This window comes from Glandiceps talaboti, chromosome 21 (assembly GCF_964340395.1).
Source record: "Glandiceps talaboti chromosome 21, keGlaTala1.1, whole genome shotgun sequence".
In the NCBI taxonomy this organism is placed as follows: domain Eukaryota; kingdom Metazoa; phylum Hemichordata; class Enteropneusta; family Spengelidae; genus Glandiceps; species Glandiceps talaboti.
In genome coordinates, this window is record NC_135569.1 from 18,086,650 (window position 1) to 18,109,171 (window position 22,522).

The 22,522-nt window shown below is 37.7% G+C and overlaps 1 protein-coding gene across 2 annotated transcripts in view; it reads right to left on the reverse strand.

The window, feature by feature from the left end:
* The window catches only part of LOC144451366 (phosphatidylinositol 4,5-bisphosphate 3-kinase catalytic subunit alpha isoform-like), a 74,674-nt gene that overhangs the window by 35,698 nt on the left and 16,454 nt on the right, over positions 1 to 22,522 (reverse strand). For both annotated transcript variants that reach the window (XM_078142183.1, XM_078142184.1), the window contains exons 4-7: positions 11,765 to 12,012; positions 5,550 to 5,783; positions 4,108 to 4,299; positions 3,624 to 3,872 (exon numbers count right to left, since the gene is read on the reverse strand). In XM_078142183.1, coding sequence (XP_077998309.1) covers positions 3,624 to 3,872; positions 4,108 to 4,299; positions 5,550 to 5,783; positions 11,765 to 12,012 — 923 coding nt within the window. The remainder of the gene's footprint in view (positions 1 to 3,623; positions 3,873 to 4,107; positions 4,300 to 5,549; positions 5,784 to 11,764; positions 12,013 to 22,522) is intronic.

Consider the following 22,522-nt stretch of genomic DNA (forward strand, 5'->3'; position numbering starts at 1 on the left):
CTATCATTGGTATTGTTCACTGAGTTAAGGAGAAAAGACTACCATTGGTATTGTTCACTGAGTTAAGGAGAAAAGACTACCATTGGTATTGTTCACTGAGTTAAGGAGAAAAGACTACCATTGGTATTGTTCACTGAGTTAAGGAGAAAAGACTACCATTGGTATTGTTCACTGAGTTAAGGAGATAAGACTACCATTGGTATTGTTCATTGAGAGAAAAGACTATCATTGGTATTGTTCACTGAGTTAAGGAGAAAAGACTATCATTGGTATTGTTCACCGTGTTAAGGAGAAAAGACTACCATTGGTATTGTTCACTGAGTTAAGGAGAAAAGACTACCATTGGTATTGTTCATTGAGTTAAGGAGATAAGACTATCATTGGTATTGTTCACTGAGTTAAGGAGAAAAGACTACCATTGGTATTGTTCACTGAGTTAAGGAGAAAAGACTACCATTGGTATTGTTCACTGAGTTAAGGAGAAAAGACTACCATTGGTATTGTTCACTGAGTTAAGGAGAAAAGACTACCATTGGTATTGTTCACTGAGTTAAGGAGATAAGACTACCATTGGTATTGTTCACCGTGTTAAGGAGAAAAGACTACCATTAGTATTGTTCACTGTGTTAAGGAGATAAGACTACCATTGGTATTGTTCACCGTGTTAAGGAGAAAAGACTATCATTGGTATTGTTCACCGTGTTAAGGAGGTAAGACTACCATTGGTATTGTTCACCGTGTTAAGGAGAAAAGACTACCATTGGTATTGTTCACTGAGTTAAGGAGAAAAGACTATCATTGGTATTGTTCACCGTGTTAAGGAGAAAAGACTACCATTGGTATTGTTCACCGTGTTAAGGAGAAAAGACTACCATTGGTATTGTTCACTGAGTTAAGGAGAAAAGACTACCATTGGTATTGTTCACTGAGTTAAGGAGAAAAGACTACCATTGGTATTGTTCACTGAGTTAAGGAGATAAGACTACCATTGGTATTGTTCACTGAGTTAAGGAGAAAAGACTACCATTGGTATTGTTCACTGAGTTAAGGAGAAAAGACTACCATTGGTATTGTTCACTGAGTTAAGGAGAAAAGACTACCATTGGTATTGTTCACCGTGTTAAGGAGAAAAGACTACCATTGGTATTGTTCACCGTGTTAAGGAGAAAAGACTACCATTGGTATTGTTCACTGAGTTAAGGAGAAAAGACTACCATTGGTATTGTTCATTGAGTTAAGGAGATAAGACTATCATTGGTATTGTTCACTGAGTTAAGGAGAAAAGACTACCATTGGTATTGTTCACTGAGTTAAGGAGAAAAGACTACCATTGGTATTGTTCACTGAGTTAAGGAGAAAAGACTACCATTGGTATTGTTCACTGAGTTAAGGAGAAAAGACTACCATTGGTATTGTTCACTGAGTTAAGGAGATAAGACTACCATTGGTATTGTTCATTGAGAGAAAAGACTATCATTGGTATTGTTCACTGAGTTAAGGAGAAAAGACTATCATTGGTATTGTTCACCGTGTTAAGGAGAAAAGACTACCATTGGTATTGTTCACTGAGTTAAGGAGAAAAGACTACCATTGGTATTGTTCATTGAGTTAAGGAGATAAGACTATCATTGGTATTGTTCACTGAGTTAAGGAGAAAAGACTACCATTGGTATTGTTCACTGAGTTAAGGAGAAAAGACTACCATTGGTATTGTTCACTGAGTTAAGGAGAAAAGACTACCATTGGTATTGTTCACTGCGTTAAGGAGAAAAGACTACCATTGGTATTGTTCACTGAGTTAAGGAGATAAGACTACCATTGGTATTGTTCACCGTGTTAAGGAGAAAAGACTACCATTAGTATTGTTCACTGTGTTAAGGAGATAAGACTACCATTGGTATTGTTCACCGTGTTAAGGAGAAAAGACTACCATTGGTATTGTTCACCGTGTTAAGGAGAAAAGACTATCATTGGTATTGTTCACCGTGTTAAGGAGATAAGACTACCATTGGTATTGTTCACCGTGTTAAGGAGAAAAGACTACCATTGGTATTGTTCACTGAGTTAAGGAGAAAAGACTATCATTGGTATTGTTCACCGTGTTAAGGAGAAAAGACTACCATTGGTATTGTTCACCGTGTTAAGGAGAAAAGACTACCATTGGTATTGTTCACTGAGTTAAGGAGAAAAGACTACCATTGGTATTGTTCACTGAGTTAAGGAGAAAAGACTACCATTGGTATTGTTCACTGAGTTAAGGAGATAAGACTACCATTGGTATTGTTCACCGTGTTAAGGAGAAAGACTACCATTGGTATTGTTCACTGTGTTAAGGAGATAAGACTACCATTGGTATTGTTCACCGTGTTAAGGTGAAAAGACTACCATTGGTATTGTTCACCGTGTTAAGGAGAAAAGACTATCATTGGTATTGTTCACCGTGTTAAGGAGATAAGACTACCATTGGTATTGTTCACCGTGTTAAGGAGAAAAGACTACCATTGGTATTGTTCACTGAGTTAAGGAGAAAAGACTATCATTGGTATTGTTCACCGTGTTAAGGAGAAAAGACTACCATTGGTATTGTTCACTGAGTTAAGGAGAAAAGACTACCATTGGTATTGTTCACTGAGTTAAGGAGAAAAGACTACCATTGGTATTGTTCACTGAGTTAAGGAGAAAAGACTACCATTGGTATTGTTCACTGAGTTAAGGAGAAAAGACTACCATTGGTATTGTTCACCGTGTTAAGGAGAAAAGACTACCATTGGTATTGTTCACCGTGTTAAGGAGAAAAGACTACCATTGGTATTGTTCACTGAGTTAAGGAGAAAAGACTACCATTGGTATTGTTCATTGAGTTAAGGAGATAAGACTATCATTGGTATTGTTCACTGAGTTAAGGAGAAAAGACTACCATTGGTATTGTTCACTGAGTTAAGGAGAAAAGACTACCATTGGTATTGTTCACTGAGTTAAGGAGAAAAGACTACCATTGGTATTGTTCACTGAGTTAAGGAGAAAAGACTACCATTGGTATTGTTCACTGAGTTAAGGAGATAAGACTACCATTGGTATTGTTCACTGAGTTAAGGAGAAAAGACTACCATTGGTATTGTTCACTGTGTTAAGGAGATAAGACTACCATTGGTATTGTTCACCGTGTTAAGGAGAAAAGACTACCATTGGTATTGTTCACCTTGTTAAGGAGAAAAGACTATCATTGGTATTGTTCACCGTGTTAAGGAGATAAGACTACCATTGGTATTGTTCACCGTGTTAAGGAGAAAAGACTACCATTGGTATTGTTCACTGAGTTAAGGAGAAAAGACTATCATTGGTATTGTTCACCGTGTTAAGGAGAAAAGACTACCATTGGTATTGTTCACTGAGTTAAGGAGAAAAGACTACCATTGGTATTGTTCACTGAGTTAAGGAGAAAAGACTACCATTGGTATTGTTCACTGAGTTAAGGAGAAAAGACTACCATTGGTATTGTTCACTGAGTTAAGGAGAAAAGACTACCATTGGTATTGTTCACTGAGTTAAGGAGAAAAGACTACCATTGGTATTGTTCACTGAGTTAAGGAGAAAAGACTACCATTGGTATTGTTCATACTTACTGGAATACTTTGTACAAGTTCTGAGATTTCCTGATAGTTAGGGAACACAACAGGATGGGTAAATCTATCAAATTCTAGTTCCAAACAAGGCATGTCTTTGTTGGGATTGGATCCTGTCTGACCAAATGGAAATAAAAGACTGTCTCCATCCTGTGGTACTGGCCAGAGATATAATCTAGAATTACCAGTCTGAAGTAGATTCAGGTAGTCAAACAAGTTGATGTTACCCCAAGCTAATGCACAGGTATCCTAGAAAACAATGTAGTGCATTTGTAAATTCATTTATACACAAATCGATGACCAGTCAACTTAATGAAATTGTTCTACTTTTACACCATAGAGGGCAGTTTACATAATATGAAAGTACTTTGGGCAAGTTCAGGTTAAACTTTAGCAACAAGCTAATGAAATGCTTTTGGAGGATATACTGAACAATTATATATATTAATTATATATTAATTATATATAATCATGGCATGTTTACCTCTCGTTTTCCTTTCTTTCTTGAAATACTGCAAATGGAGACACAAAGTCTAGCACTGCGTGGAATATCCCACACAGTAATATCATAGTTGAGCCATTTGGTCCATAGAGGGCTTGAACTATCTACAGCTTGAGTATCCACACACTCACACAAAGCTTCTGTACCATGGTAAATACCGGTATGAACAAAAATCTGTTGATTTGAACAACAACATAGTAAATACTGATATGCCAACCCAATGGTGTAAAGTGACCGGTCAGTTTCTTTTGGGGGGGGGGGGGTCACCCTGTTTTTGAAATTGGCAGTGGGGGGTCATGCTGTTTTCAAAATTGTGGAGGGGGGGGGGGTCATTGTGTTTTGGATTGTGATGGAAGAAAAAAAAACCTTTTTCTACAATGGCATATAGCCTTGTCTGAAATGTGGTACATGTAAATATTTGTTCTTCTCCCTGTTTCTTACATGAATTCTTTAATATTACTTATTAGTTCATTTCAAACATAACTATACATATTCATATACATGTATTACCTACATGTAGCTACCACACTAGTTACAGAACATGTCATGTAAATGCTTGGCTGTTTCACAATCAGTGCTTCACTTATATTGCACTTTGGGGCAAAAGTGAACTTGAAGGTTTCATAATGGTAATCTTCATAGATAGTTTATAAAAGAAGTTAATCTAAAATATAGTGTCTCCTACTGGATTCACTACGCTCATGAAATTATAACCACAGAGAATACTGCAAGCATTTTGTTCAAATACCCTGAGTATACAACACTTGCAGGTCATGGGGTTTTGTCATATTACTGCAAGGCAAAAGATTTGTTGATGTCACAGTATGCTTTTGTCAAACCTTTAGAATTATTGAAAAATACAATGCGAGCTGAACCCTTGTAATATATTAGAATGTTGACAAAGTATATAATATACAAGTATATGTGTTGCAACCTGACATATTGCCATAAAGAACTGTAACCTTATCAAATTCCTTAGCATTGACATAGGTAGCACATATAATTCTCACTCTCAGCACTGTAACTAAGGAAAACTCACCTTATCAAATTCCTTAGCATTGACATAGGTAGTACATATAATTCTCACTCTCAGCACTGTAACTAAGGAATACTCACCTTATCAAATTCCTTAGCATTGACATAGGTAGCACATATAATTCTCACTCTCAGCACTGTAACTAAGGAATACTCACCTTATCAAATTCCTTAGCATTGACATAGGTAGCACATATAATTCTCACTCTCAGCACTGTAACTAAGGAATACTCACCTTATCAAATTCCTTAGCATTGACATAGGTAGCACATATAATTCTCACTCTCAGCACTGTAACTAAGGAATACTCACCTTATCAAATTCCTTAGCATTGACATAGGTAGCACATATAATTCTCACTCTCAGCACTGTAACTAAGGAATACTCACCTTATCAAATTCCTTAGCATTGACATAGGTAGCACATATAATTCTCACTCTCAGCACTGCATTGAGACTCCAGAGTGATATAACCTGCATGTTTCCATTGACAGCATTAGCACCAAGCCGACGGGAATAGGAAGGCATAATAAACTCATTCTTTGGAAGACTGTTAAAGACACTTTCTTTTGACATCAACATTAATTGTGGGTAGTCCTCTTTGCTTATACACTGCTGAATGTACTGGTAATAAAGAATACAAATGTTGCACAAATCAACAAACACAGACTTCAGTTGTTTGTTAGCAGGTAACACTATCTGGTTGGTTAATTAACTTATAGTTATGGTACAGGTCATTTAATGATTTTAACAGGACACCTTTGGGTAACCTCTCCATTTCGAGGCATAGTACAGGTCATCATTTGTGCCAGGTTTGGTTGAAATCAGCACATCCATTTCAGAGATAGTGGTGGACAGGAATACAGGGATGGAAGGATCAACACACAGGTGGACAGATGCATGGGACAATCATAGACCTGGGAGCGTGAAGTGTTGACTGTACTTTGCTGTGTCCATCCACTTTGGACATGTGATTGGCATGACACAGTAATTGTTCAGGTAGACAAAACAATGGAAACAAAAACAGCAACATTATAATGAGCATTGCGTCTTTTTACTTTGATATGATTGCGACAGTATGTACATGTGATGTATTACAATGAAAACGATCGACTCACAACAACATGGAAATCAAAACATACAATCGGACTACGCATTGTTTCCAAAAAAATTGCTATCGTACTGAAAATATTTTATGAAGCTAACTTGCATTCTTGAAAACATCATTTCAAATTACTTTATATGTTTTCCTTTTTTTCGCTTTGATCATGGCTACACCAGTGGCGTGGAGAACCCTGGCCCCGGTAACATATACCGGCTTTCACTGTATGCATGGCATCACTGTCCAGTTTTTATGCATGGTTTCAACTGCCTTCAACCATTACCTATTCAGTTCTATCACTCGGAAATGTGTGTAGGGTGATCGTTTCACTGCGGGTGCTGCCGACAAAACACCAAGGGACCATTGTTGCCGGAACACTAAACTGGTACACGACAATATGTACAGTTACAGATAATACTCTATGGCAAGCTTAATTAGTAATTCATAAGTAAACACTACACAAAGGCTTAGAAGGCTTTTGTAACACGTGGGACCTCGACACCTTTCGTGAGCTGGTTGAGGTGCCGAAGTTAGTCGAAGCACAGGGGATTAAGGGGGCAAGTATTTTTGCGACTTTCTTGCCAATGCGCATAATATTTAGAGGTATAAATGCAATTTCATTTATTTTTATGGCAAAATAAACATAATAATGAAAACAATTATCAACCTTTGCATGTACACTTTAATAGCTACAAAGAAGGTATGTTTGTAATGGCCAAAACATTTATAATATCGAACACTTTATAACTACCAATCAAAACTTATCGCTAACTGAAGGAAGGTTTGGGGCAAAATCAAAATTACAAGTCATTGAGAATGACATAGTACCCGCTATAATTGGGTTTCAAGGAATTATCACTACTCTGATCACGCAACAACACTTGTGAACCTAAAATAAACAGACTTAGATATGTTGTGTGTGCTTGTTGGACATGGTATATGCCTCCAACAATAAAGGATTGGGTGGGTATGGGGGATCATATCACGATGAAAATGGAGTCTGAGTTATGGCTTTGGACATGGAAAATTCACAAACAAAATGGCTGCCAGGCAGCCATATTGGATCGTATCACAACGAAAATGGATATGCACATGTATGTCATAGAACGCTGTCCTAATACCAACTTTGAATGAGATCTGTTTAAGCATGTCTGAGTTATGGCTTTGGACATGGAAAATTCACAAACAAAATGGCTGCCAGGCAGTCATATTGGATCGTATCACGACGAAAATGGATATGCACATGTATGTCATAGAACGCTGTCCTAATACCAACTTTGAATGAGATCTGTTTAAGCATGTCTGAGTTATGGCTTTGGACATGGAAAATTCACAAACAAAATGGCTGCCAGGCAGCCATATTGGATCGTATCACGACGAAAATGGATATGCACATGTATGTCATAGAACACTGTCCTAATATTAACTTTGAATGAGATCTGTTCAAGCATGTTTGAGTTATGGCTTTGGACATGAAAATTCGCAAACAAAATGGCTACCAGGCAGCCATATTGGATCGTATCACAATGAAAATGGATATGCACATGTATGTCATAGAACACTGTCCTAATACCAACTTTGAATGAGATCTGTGCAAGCATATCTGAGTTGTGGCTTTGGACATGAAAATTCATAAACAAAATGGCTGCTAGGCGGCCATATTGGATCGTATCATGACAACAATGAATATGCACATGTATGTCATAGAACACTGTCCTAATGCCAACTTTGAATGAGATCTGTTAAAGCATGTCTGAGTTATGGCTTTAGACAGGGAAAATTCGCAAACAAAATGGTTGCTAGGCGGCCATATTGGATCGTATCATAAAACAAATTGACGTGCATATGTATGCCATAGTATGTTGCCCCTGTACCAAGTTTGAAAAAAATCGGTCCAGGCATCTCCAAGAAACGGCTGCGGACGGACGGACAGACGCACGGACGGACGGACGGACGGACGCACGGACAGACGGAATCCAATCCATAAGTCCCTGTTCCGGACTTCGTCCGCGGGGACTAAAAATCATCATAAATATGCGTCCTAATGAGTAAAGACTAGTATCTACCAGTAGTTACTATGTACTACGGTGAATATTCATAAGTCTCAATGCATATTCATGAACCTTTAGCTTGTAGACAATAAAAAGTCAACACCTATTGTCTGTGATTCATAAGCCGAAACTACGATCATTTACATGTAGTCTTCCATGGATGGTCTTCCTTACGCCATTTTGCAAAAAAACTTCATGAAACACAAACACTTTCTTTCCTGTGCAAATCACTTTCACATGTATTTTTTGAAAGTTGTCAGCCATTGTATATCTTCTGAACAGTCAACATGTCTTCCCTAAGTCATTTAGCTCAACGATTGTGCACTGATCATGTAAGATATGAGTCGTAGGATTCGTCAGTCTAATTCAGATATATTTAGGAAAACATATTAAAAATTTACAGTTTGTCCTCGTTATTGTACGGTTTGATCTGACTAGATTTAGAAGTCACCTAAAACCATTTTTTTTCTTTAAAATTTTGAAGAAAAACCTCATTTACGCAACAAAATTTCATGCTATGAATAACTGAATGTGTTTATCCCTTGCGTCTCAATATATTTATGTATAGCTGCCACATGTTGCCGAACGTCACAATTTCTCAACTCAACTTGACCATTTAGGAATGTTACTGTACTGACAAAGTAGTTATTCTTTTAGGAATGTTACTGTACTGACAAAGTAGTTATTCTTTTAGAACATATAAAAGAAGAAAGAAATGCCATTTATCAATGACATAAAAGTCAAAACTGTTCTTCCACAACCCAGAATTCAAATGCACTTTGGGAGGCCCTAGAAATGCCATTTATCAATGACATAAAGTCAAAACTGTACTTCCACAACCCGGAATTCAAATGCACTTTGGGAGGCCCTAGAAATGCCATTTATCAATGACATACAAGTCAAAACTGTACTTCCACAACCCGGAATTCAAATGCACTTTGGGAGGCCCTAGAAATGCCATTTATCAATGACATACAAGTCAAAACTGTACTTCCACAACCCGGAATTCAAATGCACTTTGGGAGGCCCTAGTATTGCCATGCGTGAGCCTGTAGTATGTCGACCCATGTGCCAAACTTGTAACAATTCTAATAGTAGTTGGTGATGCTTTGATACTCACTACAACGTTACAATAATCTTGCTTACAATCAGGGGCTGTTACAATATTATGTCCCTGAAAGGACGACTGGAATAGCAATACACAAGATCAAAACAAACATTTGTGATGCCCATGCATTCAGCTACTCTACGCATAGGCACGGTCTGTGGGTCAAAGTATCTTGTGGAACGATTGTTTGACTGTCTAGGTTAGCGTGAATTTTGGCCGATTTCCTGGGGTTTTCAGGGAGGGTTTGAAATTCCAACATTTTTCAGGATGATATCAAAGGTGTGAAAATGAAAATAGGTGATCATAAGATGAAAGCACATTTTTGGCTGCAGTCCCGGGTCTGCAGTGCATGGTTTTCTTTGACGATCGAAAATTATGACCGACTACGATAAAAGACGATGTTACTATTGGAAACAAGGAAGGTGAGAATCACTCTCTATTGTGTGCCAGCAATCATAAATTAACGTGTATCTACATTCAAAGACAACTGAGTGAAGCTGTCAGTAGAACATATTGAATCTGTAAAACTCAATGCTATCTCAATTTTTGCTGTATTTCTCCTGCCTCTACTACTAGGGTTCTAAAACTTTAACAAAAGGCAAACTCAATCCTATCTTAGTTTTGGCTGTACTTCCCCTGCCTCAATTGCTAGGGTTCTAAAACCTTAACAAAAACACAGCAAAGGCCAATTGAGGGCAGTCTTCCATTGGGAAATCACATCTGTGAGTGAATTAAATTGAAAACTGAGTTCAAACAGCTCTCTCTAGAGACCTATGTGCATAGTGTCTACACCAATCTAATTTCAATACAGCAATAAATGAAGTCTCTATCTTTTACCAAGTAAGTTGACAACTACTTTGTGACCATAAACAAAGACTTATTTTTCAAGGGAAACAAAGAAAGGCAAACTTATTATCTATTGTCAGTTATTCATAAACTTGAACATCTCATTATCTCCTTGTCATGGGTTTTTTAATGTGCGACAGCTATTTACTCAGCAAGCCCCTTGATCACCTATCACTTAAATCTTATTGTTGATTTGAAAATAGAACTACCTATATTTACATATCTTATTGTTGATGTGAAAATAGAACTACCTATATTTACATATCTTACTGTTGATTTGAAAATAGAACTACCTATATTTACATATCTTATTGTTGATTTGAAAATAGAACTACCTATATTTACATATCTTACTGTTGATTTGAAAATAGAACTACCTATATTTACATATCTTATTGTTGATTTGAATCAATCAATGTACAATTACATCTGACAACAAGAACAATTTGCTGATTGCTACCTCCACATATGATGAATAGTGCTTCAATCTATGATATTTGATAAATATGAAGGCTGTGAATTCATTGACTTACAATTACAAGTGAACATCTTATATCGTATAGTTAAATAAAGTACACAAGTGATATAAGGATCAACATAGTAACAAGCATGTCCTTCATGTCCATATAATGTAATATTTTATCAAATTAATTTTAGTTTTACATCATAATTGTTTTAGTATGATTCCTTGGATTACTACAAATACGAGCTGCAGACAAGTATTTGTAGTCCGTGGAATCATATGAGGAGCATTATGACATCAAACTAACTTTGATTTCATCTTATAATATATTTATCAAACAATTAAGAGAATCCACATATAAATTTTTCTACAAACTATGAAAACTGTAACTTTTCATTGCATTGTTCTCAATCACGCATTATAAATCACATGACTTTATTCATCGCCTGTCACAAGGTCAAGTTTATGATCGACAGGTCATGATGGGATATGTTCTTATATCTACCAGTATATAATTTGTATTGCATGATGGGATATGTATCTACCAGTATATAATTTGTATTGCATGATGGGATATGTATCTACCAGTATATAATTTGTATTGCATGATGGGATATGTATCTACCAGTATATAATTTGTATTGCATGATGGGATATGTTCTTGTATCTACCAGTATATAATTTGTATTGCATGATGGGATATGTATCTACCAGTATATAATTTGTATTGCATGATGGGATATGTATCTACCAGTATATAATTTGTATTGTATTGCATGATGGGATATGTTCTTGTATATAACAATGTATAATTTGTATTGCATGATGGGATATGTTCTTATGGCTAACAGTATAATTTGTATTGCATGCTGGGATACGTTCTTGTATCTAGCTGTGTATAATTTGCACTGCATGATGGGATATTCTTGTATCTACTAGTTTATAATTTGTATTGCATGATAGATATGTTTATATGTGTAAAAGTGTCAATTAGAATTGCATGATGGGATATTTCCATGTCAAATTAGTTCTTACCTTATATTGAGTGATGGGATATGTACCTAGTAAATATTCATCACATCCACATACTTTAAGGACATATGTTCCTTTGTATTCATCAACACATCGTTGTTGTTGCTGCTGTGTTAGGTCCATACTTCGTGTTTTCTTACGTATTGTCTCTGCTATCACGTCTTCTGGTAGTGCATTGTGATTTATCTTGATTGTATACTTTTGTTTATCACCAGCAGCTGATATTACCCAGATTTGTACAATAATTTGTCCTGGTGATAAAAAATAACTTAGTGACAATGGTATTGTAGCACAATTTTACACTTTATGGGTTAATGGTTTATAAGTGTCTGTGAAGTCATCCAGACAGACAGACAGACAGACAGACATACAGGCAGACAGATATATTCAATACATATATATGTCTTTAGCACAACTGAACCTGACAGTTCAGTTGTGCTGAAAACTATTCCCAACTAACACTGACATCAACCCACTTCTTGATAACTTAATTAGTGAAAGAGAAATAGAAAATAGGAACAATACATTTCCAAGTACATGGATTGTACAATGGGAAATTCTAAAAACATTTTGATAAATGGTCTTTTGACCTGTGTCATGGCATTTTTTTATTGTTCATCTTTATGTGAATACATAAAATTTTGTAATCTTGTAAAGTAAGTGTGCCAAATGCCGTTATTATGAAAAACAGTAAGAATAGTCACAAAGTCTGGAAGAAGATGAACAGACATCTTTAAACCATCAGATAAGATTCTTCCTGTGCACAACAGTTCCATCCCTCAAATTATTTTAACAACTACTTTGCTAATGTTGGTGTGCACGTTCAGGATGAATTTCAACTGGCTGACCCCTTGATGGATCACACACCAACACCCGGTATTCAATTCCAACTCATGTAAAGTGGGAATTATCCTCACTGCCATCAACTAAATCATTTTCCACTGATGACATTAAATTGCACTTGATTAAACATTCAATACCAGCCATTGTTCCATCACTAACTCATATTTTCAAAATGTCCATAACCAAGGTATCATACCCACACAGTGGAAAAATACTACAATTGTCATAACCCAAGGTATCATACCCACACAGTGGAAAAATACTACAATTGTCATAACCCAAGGTATCATACCCACACAATGGAAAAATACTACAATTGTCATAACCCAAGGTATCATACCCACACAGTGGAAATATACTACAATTGTCATAACCCAAGGTATCATACCCACACAATGGAAAAATACTACAATTGTCATAACCCAAGGTATCATACCCACACAATGGAAAAATACTACAATTGTCATAACCCAAGGTATCATACCCACACAATGGAAAAATACTACAATTGTCATAACCCAAGGTATCATACCCACACAATGGAAAAATACTACAATTGTCGCCATGTTTAAGAAGGCAAGGTATCATACCCACACAGTGGAAAAATACTACAATTGTCGCCATGTTTAAGAAGGCAAGGTATCATACCCACACAGTGGAAAAATACTACAATTGTCGCCATGTTTAAGAAGGCAAGGTATCATACCCACACAGTGGAAAAATACTACAATTGTCGCCATGTTTAAGAAGGCAAGGTATCATACCCACACAGTGGAAAAATACTACAATTGTCGCCATGTTTAAGAAGGCAAGGTATCATACCCACACAGTGGAAAAATACTACAATTGTCGCCATGTTTAAGAAGGCAAGGTATCATACCCACACAGTGGAAAAATACTACAATTGTCGCCATGTTTAAGAAGGCAAGGTATCATACCCACACAGTGGAAAAATACTACAATTGTCGCCATGTTTAAGAAGGCAAGGTATCATACCCACACAGTGGAAAAATAATATCAGAAATGTGTCTTAAACTATGACAACAAACTGAAATCACTAGAGAGTAATATTTATCAGAAATGTGTCTTAAACTATGACAACAAACTGAAATCACTAGAGAGTAACATTTATTGGAAATGCAAACAATTCTTTGAAGCTTGTTGTATGTACACTACATTATATATCTATCTCTTTGGACTATGCAGGCAGTAATCATTTGGTGTAATCTTTTCTTATTCCCAAGGTAACACTCCAACAGCATCTCACAACTCTTGCTGTTTCCATGGTAATATGTTGAGGGTAATCATTTGGTGCCACTTTTATATCATCACTCCTATTACTACAATCCACCTGCACCTCACAACTCATCCTGACTGTTTCCATGGTAACCTTATTTATCTATGATCAACCATCTCTACATGGAGGTAGCTAAATGGTCCAAAATTGAACAGTTGCGGGGCAAAGTGCTAGATCTAGCACTTCGCCACTTTTTGACAAAGTGCTAGATCTAGCACTTCGTCAGTTTTCGCCGAAGTGCTAGATCTAGCACTTCGCCAGAAAACAACGAAGTGCGGGACTATAAACAACGAAGCGCCTCCAACGGCTTGATATAACGTGGTCGTTCGCATCGATAAACTTCACATACATGCGTCATGTCAGTAGTCCGTGTACATGGTCGTGTGGCGCATGATCGACTCCAAAACTTATCTTTGGCCAATTGTAACAACGACACGATTTATCTGAAGTTTGTTAAATGTTTGCCGAGTAAAACGGCCGATTGAAAGTTCACGTTGCCATACGTACGGTTGTGTCTCGGGGGTTGCGCGTTCTGTTACAAACATGCCTTGTCAATACCTCGCGGTGGATGGACTTACGCGATCACAGAAACAAGTGTTATTATTTTACCCCTTTCATATACAATTGGCTAAAATACGTCAATATCATCGATATTAACGACATTGTATTGTATTCTGATAGAAACATTCTGATATCATACATATCTCGGGAGTGCCTGTGGGCGGGACTGTACTTCAGAATCTGCAATCTACTCTGTAAACAAGGACTAGCCACTTAGTATATCTTGTACCATGTCTATTTAGACCGGGAAAGATATATCAATCATAACGTCTTGAAATAAATTTGAAAATCACTGAAATCTTTATCCAGTATCCATCTTTCAGTATAATCACCTGTGTGCTTATTTTCATTCTAATCTATGAAGTAGTAGAACAAGAATATTGTGCAAAATCATGTCATAACTCTGGTGATTTACACGAGGTAGAGCCTTTGGGGACACATTTATTCTATAAAATCTTTAAAATTTCTCCAAACTGTTTGAACGGATAGTTTTATTTTGTTGATCTCTCTGAAATGACAAAATCAATATGGGGGTCATTGTGTTTGTTTTTAAACAAACCGACACCCCTTTCTTTCCCCCGGATCCTGGATTTGGCAGCCATGCTGGATTCTAAAAAGATAAGTTTGACAATATACACTTTATTTTCGGGATGCATTCCATGTTAACTTGTGATGTGCTTTTAAGATATACTATAGTCGTTCCCACTTATCACAACCCTACCTATGAGCTCCCACAATCTTTCTCGTATAAACCATTTCCTATCGTCATCTATATTTCTTACTTTTGTTAATGATATGCAATCCAGTTCACGAAGTGACGTTTATTACTGCTCTACGATCCTCGGCGTCACACTACGCTAATTGTAGCATTATGAAGTCACTTCCTCTGGACCGAACCAAACTATAACCGATGGCTATTATTAATATTTCCCACATTGGATATAATTTCTGAGCGAACAGGAATTACATAAGGGACGATATTGAAGTTGGTGATTGTCTAGGAATGCAAAAAAATTCAGTAAACAGTAATGTCGTGATGATTTACTTGAGATCTGGCGAAGTCATGGATTATTTATTGTCGTTGTTTTCAGTCAAGAAGTTGGCAGTACCAAGTATATGGAATTTACAAAACAGTAGTGACAGGTTATTTATAGATTTCTATCAAAATATTAACAGCAATGAAGGGCTGAAATTAAAATTGTTCACACGAATATGTTTTCGCACTTATGTTTTCGATAGTAATATTTTTTGTCATCTATTAACAATCTGATAACACCGAAAGAAGTGAATCTATTCAATAGAAATATAGTGAACGTGATATAAACTTACACCCAGACTTTATTTTTGTGTTCAACGATCAAGAAAAATCTTCGCTCTCGCATCTAGACACACACTAACCCCCCCCCACACACATACCCCAAGAAATTCAGTTTTCCTTTATATTATTTCTTTGTCATGCAATGTTACAAATGTCACTGCCATTAAATCTGCAGTATGAAGTCTGTGACGCACGCCGAACTAAATGTTTCTACTTCCTGAAATCTTCGAAGTTTCGACTGTATATGGGAATGCGTTATTTGACATGAACAGTTGTCAAAATGGAGGTCTTCGGTTGTTGATAGTGGTGTTAAGTACGGAGTACGAAACGTGGTACCGAAACCACCATGTGCTGTAGTTGAAGTCTGTGATGCACGCCGAACAAAATGTTCGTATTTTCGTATGTATATGGGAGTGCGTTATTTGACGTGACAGCTGTCAAAATGGCGGTCTGCGGTTGTTGGTAGTGGTGTCAAGCCGTTGTAAGGAGTACGAAACGTGGAAGGGAAACGACCACGTGCTGTAGTTTTCGCCTCATAGAACATCGAAAAAATACAAAACTGAACGTTACTAAAAATTACGAAGTAGAAACTTGTTTGTGCATTGGCAAAACATACAGAAAATCAAACTCTAAGGTCGTTAAACACGGGAAGTAACATTTTACACTGAGAGTAATAACATGTCCATTACCGGTATAACATGACATATTTACCGGTGACCTAGCACTTTGCCACTCTTTGTTGAAGTACTACATCTAGCACTTCGCCACTTTTTGACAAAGTGCTAGATCTAGCACTTCGTCAGTTTTCGCTAAAGTGCTAGATCTAGAACTTTGTCAAAAAGTGGCGAAGTGCTAGATCTAGCACTTTGCCCCACAACTGTTCCGATTTTGAATTCTTTGTTACATGCTACATGGTCATCTCCATTAACACTTGATCTATTTAAATATATCTGACTTATTTGTCCAGGGACATACAGTAGTTAACTCATCTTAAAAGGTGTACTATTCTTTATAGAGGGTTGTCAGTGGCCAATGGTTACATTATTTGCCTCCTACCACTATAGTCTGGGTTGTCAGTGGCCAATGGTTACATTATTTACCTCCTACCACTATAGTCTGGGTTATCAGTGGCCAATGGTTACATTATTTACCTCTTACCACTATAGTCTGGGTTATCAGTGGCCAATGGTTACATTATTTGCCTCTTACCACTATAGTCTGGGTTATCAGTGGCCAATGGTTACATTATTTGCCTCTTACCACTATAGTCTGGGTTGTCAGTGGCCAATGGTTACATTATTTGCCTCTTACCACTATAGTCTGGGTTATCAGTGGCCAATGGTTACATTATTTGCCTCTTACCACTATAGTCTGGGTTATCAGTGGCCAATGGTTACATAATTCTTTGCCTCTTACCACTATAGTCTGGGTTATCAGTGGCCAATGGTTATATTATTTACCTCTTACCACTATAGTCTGGGTTATCAGTGGCCAATGGTTACATTATTTACCTCTTACCACTATAGTCTGGGTTATCAGTGGCCAATGGTTACATAATTATTTGCCTCTTACCACTATAGTCTGGGTTATCAGTGGCCAATGGTTACATTATTTGCCTCTTACCACTATAGTCTGGGTTATCAGTGGCCAATGGTTACATTATTTGCCTCTTACCACTATAGTCTGGGTTATCAGTGGCCAATGGTTACATTATTTGCCTCTTACCACTATAGTCTGGGTTATCAGTGGCCAATGGTTACATTATTTACCTCTTGCCACTATAGTCTGGGTTATCAGTGGCCAATGGTTACATTATTTGCCTCTTACCACTATAGTCTGGGTTATCAGTGGCCAATGGTTACATTATTTGCCTCTTACCACTATAGTCTGGGTTGTCAGTGGCCAATGGTTACATAATTATTTGCCTCTTACCACTATAGTCTGGGTTATCAGTGGCCAATGGTTACATTATTTGCCTCTTACCACTATAGTCTGGGTTATCAGTGGCCAATGGTTACATTATTTGCCTCTTACCACTATAGTCTGGGTTATCAGTGGCCAATGGTTACATTATTTACCTCCTACCACTATAGTCTGGGTTACCAGTGGCCAATGGTTACATTATTTACCTCCTACCACTATAGTCTGGGTTATCAGTGGCCAATGGTTACATTATTTGCCTCTTACCACTATAGTCTGGGTTATCAGTGGCCAATGGTTACATTATTTGCCTCTTACCACTATAGTCTGGGTTATCAGTGGCCAATGGTTACATTATTTACCTCTTACCACTATAGTCTGGGTTATCAGTGGCCAATGGTTACATTATTTGCCTCTTACCACTATAGTCTGGGTTATCAGTGGCCAATGGTTACATTATTTACCTCTTACCACTATAGTCTGGGTTATCAGTGGCCAATGGTTACATTATTTGCCTCTTACCACTATAGTCTGGGTTACCAGTGGCCAATGGTTACATTATTTGCCTCTTACCACTATAGTCTGGGTTGTCAGTGGCCAATGGTTACATAATTATTTGCCTCTTACCATTATAGTATGGGGTATCTGTGGCCAATGGTTACATTATTTGCCTCTTACCACTATAGTCTGGGTTATCAGTGGCCAATGGTTACATTATTTGCCTCTTACCACTATAGTCTGGGTTATCAGTGGCCAATGGTTACATTATTTGCCTCTTACCACTATAGTCTGGGTTTTCAGTGGCCAATGGTTACATAATTATTTGCCTCTTACCATTATAGTCTGGGTTATCAGTGGCCAATGGTTACATTATTTGCCTCTTACCACTATAGTCTGGGTTATCAGTGGCCAATGGTTACATTATTTACCTCTTACCACTATAGTCTGGGTTATCAGTGGCCAATGGTTACATTATTTGCCTCTTACCACTATAGTCTGGGTTTTCAGTGGCCAATGGTTACATAATTATTTGCCTCTTACCACTATAGTCTGGGTTATCAGTGGCCAATGGTTACATTATTTGCCTCTTACCACTATAGTCTGGGATATCAGTGGCCAATGGTTACATTATTTGCCTCTTACCACTATAGTCTGGGTTATCAGTGGCCAATGGTTACATTATTTGCCTCTTACCACTATAGTCTGGGTTATCAGTGGCCAATGGTTACATTATTTACCTCTTACCACTATAGTCTGGGTTATCAGTGGCCAATGGTTACATTATTTGCCTCTTACCACTATAGTCTGGGTTGTCAGTGGCCAATGGTTACATAATTATTTGCCTCTTACCACTATAGTCTGGGTTGTCAGTGGCCAATGGTTACATAATTATTTGCCTCTTACCATTATAGTCTGGGGTATCTGTGGCCAATGGTTACATTATTTACCTCTTACCACTATAGTCTGGGTTATCAGTGGCCAATGGTTACATTATTTGCCTCTTACCACTATAGTCTGGGTTATCAGTGGCCAATGGTTACATTATTTGCCTCTTACCACTATAGTCTGGGTTATCAGTGGCCAATGGTTACATAATTATTTGCCTCTTACCACTATAGTCTGGGTTATCAGTGGCCAATGGTTACATTATTTACCTCTTACCACTATAGTCTGGGTTATCAGTGGCCAATGGTTACATTATTTGCCTCTTACCACTATAGTCTGGGTTTTCAGTGGCCAATGGTTACATAATTATTTGCCTCTTACCACTATAGTCTGGGTTATCAGTGGCCAATGGTTACATTATTTGCCTCTTACCACTATAGTCTGGGATATCAGTGGCCAATGGTTACATTATTTGCCTCTTACCACTATAGTCTGGGTTATCAGTGGCCAATGGTTACATTATTTGCCTCTTACCACTATAGTCTGGGTTATCAGTGGCCAATGGTTACATTATTTGCCTCTTACCACTATAGTCTGGGTTATCAGTGGCCAATGGTTACATTATTTGCCTCTTACCACTATAGTCTGGGTTGTCAGTGGCCAATGGTTACATAATTATTTGCCTCTTACCACTATAGTCTGGGATATCAGTGACCAATGGTTACATTATTTACCTCTTACCACTATAGTCTGGGATATCAGTAGCCAATGGTTACATAATTATTTGCCTCTTACCACTATAGTCTGGGTTATCAGTGGCCAATGGTTACATTATTTAACTCTTACCACTATAGTCTGGGTTATCAGTGGCCAATGGTTACATAATTATTTGCCTCTTACCACTATAGTCTGGGTTATCAGTGGCCAATGGTTACATTATTTGCCTCTTACCACTATAGTCTGGGTTATCAGTGGCCAATGGTTACATTATTTACCTCTTACCACTATAGTCTGGGTTATCAGTGGCCAATGGTTACATTATTTGCCTCTTACCACTATAGTCTGGGTTTTCAGTGGCCAATGGTTACATAATTATTTGCCTCTTACCACTATAGTCTGGGTTATCAGTGGCCAATGGTTACATTATTTGCCTCTTACCACTATAGTCTGGGATATCAGTGGCCAATGGTTACATTATTTGCCTCTTACCACTATAGTCTGGGTTATCAGTGGCCAATGGTTACATTATTTGCCTCTTACCACTATAGTCTGGGTTATCAGTGGCCAATGGTTACATTATTTGCCTCTTACCACTATAGTCTGGGTTATCAGTGGCCAATGGTTACATTATTTGCCTCTTACCACTATAGTCTGGGTTGTCAGTGGCCAATGGTTACATAATTATTTGCCTCTTACCACTATAGTCTGGGATATCAGTGGCCAATGGTTACATTATTTACCTCTTACCACTATAGTCTGGGATATCAGTAGCCAATGGTTACATAATTATTTGCCTCTTACCACTATAGTCTGGGTTATCAGTGGCCAATGGTTACATTATTTAACTCTTACCACTATAGTCTGGGTTATCAGTGGCCAATGGTTACATAATTATTTGCCTCTTACCACTATAGTCTGGGTTATCAGTGGCCAATGGTTACATTATTTGCCTCTTACCACTATAGTCTGGGTTATCAGTGGCCAATGGTTACATTATTTACCTCTTACCACTATAGTCTGGGTTATCAGTGGCCAATGGTTACATTATCAAGCCTACCATCATTTGGGCTTGATAACAATCAGGTCTGCATGTAAGAAGGGCATTGTTTAGTTAGACCTAACAGAATAGCACAGAACATTCCAGGTTTACCAACTTGAAGGTATTCTGGCATCATTGACACAACTGAACATTCCAGGTTTACCAAGGTATTCTGGTGTCACTGTGACACAACTGAACATTCCAGGTTTACCAAGGTATTCTGGTGTCACTGACACAACTGAACATTCCAGGTTTACCAAGGTATTCTGGTGTCACTGACACAACTGAACATTCCAGGTTTACCAAGGTATTCTGGTGTCACTGACACAACTGAACATTCCAGGTCTGCCAAGGTATTCTGGCATCATTGACACAACTGAACATTCCAGGTTTACCAAGGTTTTCTGGTGTCACTGACACAACTGAACATTCCAGGTTTACCAAGGTATTCTGGTGTCACTGACACAACTGAACATTCCAGGTTTACCAAGGTATTCTGGTGTCACTGACACAACTGAACATTCCAGGTTTACCAAGGTATTCTGGTGTCACTGACACAACTGAACATTACAGGTTTACCAAGGTATTCTGGCATCATTGACACAACTGAACATTCCAGGTTTACCAAGGTATTCTGGTGTCACTGACACAACTGAACATTCCAGGTTTACCAAGGTATTCTGGTGTCACTGACACAACTAAACAATACAGTGACCATGTTAATCTACTGTGTTTGAATTATGATTAACAAGTCAGTGAGGATGACATAGTCTCCGCTATGATTGGGTTTTAAGGAACTGGCAGTTTATGTTGTCATTTTCTTGATATCACTACTCTGATCACGCAACAACACTTGTGAACCTAAATCAAACAGACTTAGATATGTTGTGTCTGCTCGTTGGACATGGAACATACCTACTCTTCAAGATGACGTGATGTAATAAACCATTCAACAATAAAGGATGGGTCAGGTATGGGGGGGGGGGGGACCTGTTCAAGCTGGTCTGAGTTATGGCTTTGGATCGACATGAAAACTACGCTAACAAAATCACTGCCAGGCAGCCATATCGGATTGTATCACAACGAAAATGGATATGCACATGTCATAGAACACTGTCCTAATAGCAACTTTGAATGGGATTTGTTCAAGCATGTTTGAGTTATGGCTTTGGACATGGAAAATTCGCAAACAAAATGGCTGCTAGGCGGCCATATAGGATCGTATCATGAAACAAATTGACATGCATATGTATGCCATAGTATGTTGCCCCTGTACCAAGTTTGAAAAACAAGCCATTGAGAATGACATAGTCCCCACTATGATTGGGTTTTAAGGAATTATCACTACTCTGATCACGCAACAACACTTGTGAACCTAAATCAAACAGACTTAGATATGTTGTGTCTGCTTGTCGGACATGGAACATGCCTACAACATTAAAGGATTGGTCGGGTATGGGGGATCATATCAATATGAAAATGGATATGCAAATGTATGTCATAGAACACTGTCCTAATACCAACTCTGAATGAGATCTGTTCAAGCATGTCTGAGTTATGGCTTTGGACATGGAAAATTCACAAACAAAATGGCTGCCAGGCAGCCATATTGGATCGTAACATGACAAAAATGGATATGCACATGTATGTCATAGAACACTGTCCTAATACCAACTT